General features: G+C 43.1%; 1 protein-coding gene across 1 annotated transcript; it reads left to right on the plus strand.

Annotated features, from left to right (window-relative positions):
- Positions 1 to 932: 932 nt before the first annotated feature.
- LOC125496484 (uncharacterized mitochondrial protein AtMg00810-like) lies at positions 933 to 1918 on the plus strand. The gene is made up of 2 exons (XM_048641950.1): positions 933 to 993; positions 1089 to 1918. The coding sequence occupies exons 1-2, from the start codon at positions 933 to 935 to the stop codon at positions 1916 to 1918; spliced, it is 891 nt and encodes a 296-aa protein (XP_048497907.1).
- Positions 1919 to 7661: the final 5743 nt, after the last annotated feature.

The following is a 7661-nucleotide window of genomic DNA, read 5'->3' on the forward strand; positions in this document are numbered from 1 at the left end:
GCTGCCACTCCACATACCCTATCCCAACCTACTCCACCTGTGGCCCAGCTGCTTCCGTCCCCCTTGCCAACCCATAACCCTCCTCACCCGTGGCCCTGAAGCCTTCTCCTCTGGCCCAACCCAAAACTCCACTTGTCAGCCCTCTCCCTTCTCCCATGCTGCCCTCCCTGCAACCCACTCCACTCTCATTCCCTCGCTCCACAGGCCCACACCCAGGCCCAACCGTGTCCTCCTCTCCCACAGTCAGCTCCCCTTCCGAGCCAAGTCCTCCCCCTCCAGCTCTCTCATGGCCTATCACTCGTAGCCAACATGGGACTTTTAAGCCTAAACGTCTTTTAAACCTCCACATCCAAGCTTCTAAATCTCCTTTGCCTCGGAATCCCGTGAGTGCTCTCTGTGATGTGAACTGGAAACTTGCCATGACTGATGAATATAATGCTCTTATTAAAAATAAGACATAGGAGTTGGTGCCCCGTCCACCTGATATGAATGTTATTCGTTCTATGTGGATTTTTACTCATAAAGAACATTCTGACGGTACTTTTGAGCGACATAAGGCTCGTCTTGTAGGTGATGGACAAAATCAGCAGGTTGACATTGATTGTGGGGAAACTTTTAGTCCGGTTGTCAAACCGACTACTATCCAGACGGTTTTTAGTCTGGCCTTGTCCAAATCCTGGAGCACTCATCAACTTGATGTAAAGAATGCATTCTTGCATGGGGAGCTCAAGGAGACAATTTATATGCATCAACCAGTCGGGTTTCGGGATCCTGCAAAACCTTCCCATGTATGTCTCTTGAAGAAATCTTTGTATGGCCTTAAACAAGCTCCACGGGCTTGGTAAATGCGGTGTGCAGATTATGTTGCCACCCTCGGGTTCACTCATAGTAAGTCCGACCATTCTTTATTTATCTACAAGCATGGTTCCACTATGGCTTATCTCCTACTTTATGTTGATGACATCATCTTAATTGCTTCCTCGTATACATTACGTCAGTCCATCATGGCTAGTCTTAGGTCTGCGTTTGCCATGAAGGACCTTGGGTCCTTGAGTTATTTTTGGGCATTGTTGTGGCCCGTCATGCAGGTGGTTTATTTCTGTCACAACGTAAGTATGCTCTTGAGATTATTGATCGTGCTGGTATGGCTTCGTGTAAACCTTCTCCTACTCCTGTGGATACTAAGCCAAAGATGAGTGCTCATGCGAGAACTCCTTATGAGGATCTGTCCCATTATCGTAGCCTTGTAGGGGCTCTTCACTACCTCACATTTACCAGGCCTGATATTGCTTATGCGGTGCAGCAGGTTTGCTTGTTTATGCATGATCCGTGTGAGGAGCACATGCATGCTCTTAAGCGCATTGTGCGTTATCTTCAGGGGACACTTGATCATGGCCTACACTTGTATCCATCCTCGACTACCACTCTTACCTCTTACACAGATGCTGACTGGGGTGGTTGTCTTGATACTCGTCGTTCTACTTTGGGTTATTGTGTGTTTCTTGGGGATAACTTGGTTTCTTGGTCCGCTAAACGACAACCTACATTGTCCCGTTCCAGTGTTGAAGCCGAGTATCGAGGTGTTGCCAATGTGGTTTCTGAATCATGTTGGTTACACAATTTTCTTCTTGAGCTACATTGTCCAATTCCGAAGGCCACTTTGGTTTACTGTGATAATGTAAGTGCCATTTATCTCTCCGGAAATGCTGCCAACCATCAGCGGACTAAACACATTAAGTTAGATATCCATTTTGTTTGGGAAAAAGTAGCTCGTGGTCAGGTCCGGGTTTTACATGTGCCTTTCGGACATCAGCTTGCTGATATTTTCACAAAGGGCCTTCCCTTGGTTCTTTTTAAAGATTTTCTTGACAATCTCAGCGTTCGACGATCTCCTGATTCAATTGCGGGGGTGTGTTAGAATAACAAAGAATATTATTAGAGAACATTCTTTAGTATAAATAAGTCAAAGTTTGTTATACTAGCATATCTCGTGTAATTAGGAATCTATGTATTGGTTTCCTGATTTGTAGCTTAGAAATCCTAAATTGTAGCTTAGCAATGTATATGTTGACAAACTGATTATGGAAATGATTAGGGAAAATCATTCTTTCATAAACCTACAACATTGAATCACATCTAAATCAGATAACTTGGACAATCATATCAACTTTTTAGTAATTTGACTTTAATTCAAAGTGATTACGAAAAAAAATTAGACCTTTAGCATTATTATCTTTTTTTTGTTGTTGCAATTAATTACTTGTAGAGATTAATGATATGTTATTAATATCTTTTCGGAAAAATTGTTTTAAATAAGTCAACCTTTGCGTGGTCTTCCAATTTCAAGTCTAACTTTTGATTATTCCTAGTTAAGTTAGGCTTGTAGGGCTATTTTCTTCTTTTGAGTTTTAACCTTTTTGTGACCTATTTAGCAGGTTACATGTGCCACGTGTCGTCAAATGATTGGTTTGTTTTTTTTTTGTTTTTTTTCTCACTAACCCATCCTCTTGTCATCTTTCTCTTCCCTCTTCCTTAGACCATCCCCACCCCTCCCCTCCCCCTGCACTCCCACCAGCAGCGTCCCCCACCCCATTCCTCCCCTCCCCTTCCCCTGCTACCTTTCCACCAGCAGCACCCCCCACCACCCTCTCCCACCTCGCCCACGAGAACCCTTCCTCCTCCCCACGCACCCCCACCACCACTCTTCCCCCCATCTCGCCCAACAGCACCCTTCCTCCTCCCCACGCACCCCCCCGCGCCTCCCCCTCCCCCAGTCTCGCCGGCACACTCGTCTCCATCCTCCTCCCTCACTCTCGCCGGAAGCCCGCGGCCGTAGTCCTTTAGATCATCCGCCTCCTCCGTGTCTTTCTGGGCAGAAACGAGGGTGGGAGAGGGGGAGGCGCGGGATTCGATTCGAAGGGGTGAGGACGGGGAGGCGCGGTCGGAGGGGTGGGGGAGGGGAAGCGATTTTACGGTGAGGAGGGGAGGTGCGGGATTCGAAGGGGGAAGGGAAGGGGGAGAGATTTTCCGGCAGGGGAAGGAGAGGCGCGGAATTCGAAGGGGGAAGGGGAGGGGAGCGATTTTCCGGCGGGGGAGGGGGAGGCGCGGGATTCGAAGGGGAGGGGGTGGCGCGGGATTCGAAGGGGGAAGGGGATGGGGTGGTTGGGCTGTTTGTGGGTGGGGTGGGGATGGTGTTGTTGTGGGTTAATGGGTGGTTTTCAGTTTTTGGGTGGGTTAATGGGTGGGTTTTCAAGTTTGGGAGGGTTAATGGGTGGGTTTTCAGTTTTGGGTGGGTTAATGGGTGGGTTATCAGTTTTTGGGTGGGAAAATGGGTGGGTTGATTGGTAAACTTTTTTATTTACCAATTTATCAGGTTACCGGTCATTTATCCTAATTAAAGTGAATGGTGCTACAAAGTTGACTTGACTAGGAATAATCAAAAGTTAGACTTGAAATTGTAAGATCACGCAAAGGTTGACTTAATTAAAACAATTTTTCCTATCTTTTAAAGGCCTTTTTTTTTAGAAATGTGGTTCATGGCCTAATTTGTACCATCACCCCCAATATCCGTAATCTAGTTCATGACAATTGCATTAAAATTGTCAATGGGGGTAACCACAGTTGGATTAGTCCCAATGATTTGTCCCTCTTCATTGTCCCTTAATTCAATTCAATCAACCGAACATGGTTTATAAATTTTCCTTGAAAAATATGTTGGTGATTTCATTCAAAATTCAACCCGTGTAGATGAGAATTCTTAGATGCTTGCACGCAAGACTGAACCTAAAGCAACTCTATATTATTTAGTTGTCAAATTTTACTATCAAGGTCGAACTCAGACCAATTGTGATACCTCATTAGAAGATTCATATATAAGAAAGACTTCTTCCGAAGCTATGTGATCAGAAAAATGAATTCGACGGACATCTAAGTAACAATATTACTATGCATGATAGTTTGAAGGGGTTGATTTCTTGGCCTTGACCTCCTTTTATACATGGTTTCCTAATACATAATTTGATAGCTAATTATCATATCTTGTAAACTTCTCTCTCCTCTCAAACTTTCTCTGCCTTCTCTCTAAACACAGCGCCCCTCACCTCTAACCCTAGGGACTCGCCGGAGTTCCGGCGCCGCGCAGGTTTCCGGCGGGTTCTCCGGCGAGTTCCTCTTCATTTTAATTGATTTTTTCGTTTCTCTGTGTCTTCTGTCTTCGCTTGTTGCCTGGTTCTAGTTGTGGCCTTCCCCCTCCCCCCTCCCCTTTTTCGTGATCTTTAAAGCCAGATCTGGGCTTCCCCTTCCCCATTGCGGTCCCGGATTAGTGTTTCGCGGTATAGGTTTGGACTTTAACATCCCCCTGCCGTCGTGTCGCCCACCTCAAAGTTCGAAGTTTTGGCCGGTATTTTCATCACTGCGTGTCGTCGATTCCCCTCCCTGGTCTTTAGTTATTCATAGTCGTTAGAGTTAGTTCCCCTCCCCGTCCCCCGGTAAGTGGTGCTTGAAGTTTTAGGTTGTAGCCTTCCCTTTCCCGATCCCCTGTTAGTTCTGGTAGTCGTAAGTCGTAAGCTCCCCCTCGTCGTTCCCCCGCCCTAGTGTGAGACTTAGAGTTTAGTGTCCCCTTCCCCGTTCCCCGCTAGTGTTAGTTGTTGGTTCGTCTGGCTCGTAGTGAAGTTTGTCTTGCAGTTTTCTGAAGGTTAAACGGCGTTGATATCGGCGTAGTATTATGTTTTGGGAATATATCCTTTGTCTTGTTTATGTTCCTAGTTTAAGCTTTAGTTTAGGTCTATTCAGATCCAGTTAAGTATTGGGTAAAATGAGAGGTAATGGCTCCATTAATCTTGTTATGGTTCGATCTTCTAAATTAGAGATGTCGTAGTGGGGTCTTCATATCCGTAGTTTGGGTGAATTATTTTATTATAATTCACACCAAGTTCATGTGATGACTTTCAAAGTCAGCACACTCAAAAAAATGCATCTTGTGGGAGTCCCCCCCAATTTAATTTGGGGCAAGTTTCGACCTCCACCCTTTTAGAGTTTCAGTCTCGTGAGACTAAACTCTCGTTACCCTCGAAGCAGGGTCAGAAGTTACCAATGGATGTAGCTTCTTTGTTACTTTATTCAATAAGATCCTAGGAAGCCGTTTCTGTTCAAGGGTCTTGGGAACTGCGGCAATCTATTTCTGAAGATTATATGGGTGTCGTCTCTCAACAGGTTTCCGTTCCAATCGTGTCTTCTTCAGTAAGACACTGTCCCCAATTCCTCCTATCATTGTTCGTGCTAATTTTAAGTCGGTCTAGATATGTAATAAGTTACTTTTGTTCCTTAGAATATGTACGAAAAGAAGCTCCTCTAGCTTCGATTTGCTTTGTTTTATGTCCGGTTGTACTACTGCTAGGATGTACTTCCAATTTTACTTAATGCAAAATTTACCTGTTGTCAAAAAAAAAAATATGATTTGATAGTCAGTTGCAATTGTTATTATGGTCATAGATTGCAGAACGTATAATCATTGCGAGGAGGATTATTGTGATCAAATCATGTATGAAGATTAGATATGAAGATTAATGTTCAGAAATGCGGGGAACTTATAAGTTCATTCTCGCATTGAATTGGGGTTGGATCATCACTTTTACACTTTTTACTTGCTACGCATTGGAGTAAATGCATGCGTTAAACTTGTTGATCCATGAGTTGTCTGAGTTTTTTTTTATCCATATGAGCCACGAAGGCGGTACAAAGTACAAAGAAAATGAGGGGGAATCGAACCTGTGATATATCGTTCACAGCACCTCAATCTTAACCACTAGGCCAAGACATCCTTGGTATGAGTTGCCTGAGTTAGATCAGCAAGTATAAGTTTTCATGTGGTATACTTGGTGAGTTGCTCTTATATAGATTTGGTTCCAGCAAAAAGAAAAGGATACACTTTCGAAATGGATCACCTGTAAGTTAAAAATGATTTGAGTTCAAGTGACTAACACTTCTAATCTTCTATATGACAATGGAAGACGCAACTCACTCCCCTACTCGTAAACTTAGATTTCATGTAAGCATGCCCAAATATTTAATCTGTCTATACTAATATATTAAACGGTATTTCTAATAAAGTATATGTTGTCATATGAAACCCCCCATTTACTAGAAACATGCCATGACAATTGACATATGCTTAACAAGGAATATGTACTACTTCCCTCCAAAAAAAACTGAGTTGCTAAATGTCGTCCTGTTATTTCTTACTAACGTCATGTATTTATATTTGTTACTTTTTTATATTATTTCACTCTCTCTCACCTTCCCACTCTCATACCCCACTCTCTCTCCCCCTCACTCTCATCACCCCCTTACTCTCACTGTCTCTCATCACCATCACCAAGGAACTCCGGCAAGGCAGCAACATTTCCCGGCGACATCATTTATGGCGAAATTATCACACCCCACCCCTCTTCTCCCCTTCTCCCCTCTGTTAAATTCCTTTTGATATAAAAATTCTAAAAAAAGGCTTCCACTACCCCCATGTGCTTCTCCCCTCTGTTCAACATGTTGAATTCATGATGCTTCTACTACCCCAAGTGCTTTTCAGGCTCTGGTCTCTTAGACTTTTGTCAAACCAATTTTGGGAGTATTTAGCTCTAAATACCTTACTGAGAAGCAGGCTTTCCTTGGTCTCCATGCACCATGCTTGTTTGAAGAGTAAGTCCTGATTCAAGGAGTGTACGTTCCTAAGGCTCAACCCTCCATACGCCTTACGTTTTTCCAATAATGATCTTTTTTTCCAGTAGATTGGTTTCCTGTCTTGGCTCGAGGCCCACCAAAACTTTAGTAGCAGTGAAGTGACTTCATTTAAATGTATTTTTGGAATTTAAAAACCGCCATAGTGTGGGAGGCATAGACAATGAGTATGTTGTTGATCAAAATGAGTTTTTCTATCTAGCTAAGATTCTTAAATTTCCAAGATGACATTGTGTTGGCAACTTTGGTGGGTAGACTCTTAAAATCATTCATAGAACGACCATCCACATCCATCGAACAACCTATATAGGAACCCAACTTATCTTTGTGATTGGGCCCTAATCTTTTACTAAGCAATCTAATGAACTTTGGAGTGGTGTTCCTGCTGAAAACCGTGAATGACTTTTAAATTCACCATTTCTCCTGAGGGTTTGCAAAATTGATCAAATGTTTTCTTCAAATTCCAGTTTTTATCCATAGTACCTTTCATGAAAAAAAGTGCATCTGCAAAAGAACATGTGGAACACTTGCGTGGGCGGTGGGCATTTCTTGCAATCTTTAACCCTCTAATGCTCCCTACTTCTTGTTGTAGGAGGAGATTTCTAGAGAGAGTTTCCATATGCAGAATGAAGATGTATGGTGACAAAGGATCTCCTTGTCTTAAACCCGCTTTAGGAGAAATTCTTCCAGTAGGCTCACCATTCACCAAAACTGAGTATGTTATAGTAGAAATGCATTGCATGATGAGGTGAACCCAAACTTCAGACCTATTTTCTTAAGGACCTTTTCCACAAAAACCCAACTAATGCGATCATACGCTTTATTTAAGTCCAAGTTTAAAAGAGACGCGTAATGTACATTTTTCTTTGTCCTCCGCTTTATGTAATTTGACATCTCATGAGTAAAGACACAATTATCATTGATTGATC

This window comes from Beta vulgaris, chromosome 4 (genome assembly GCF_026745355.1).
Source record: "Beta vulgaris subsp. vulgaris cultivar EL10 chromosome 4, EL10.2, whole genome shotgun sequence".
Lineage (NCBI taxonomy): Eukaryota > Viridiplantae > Streptophyta > Magnoliopsida > Caryophyllales > Amaranthaceae > Beta > Beta vulgaris.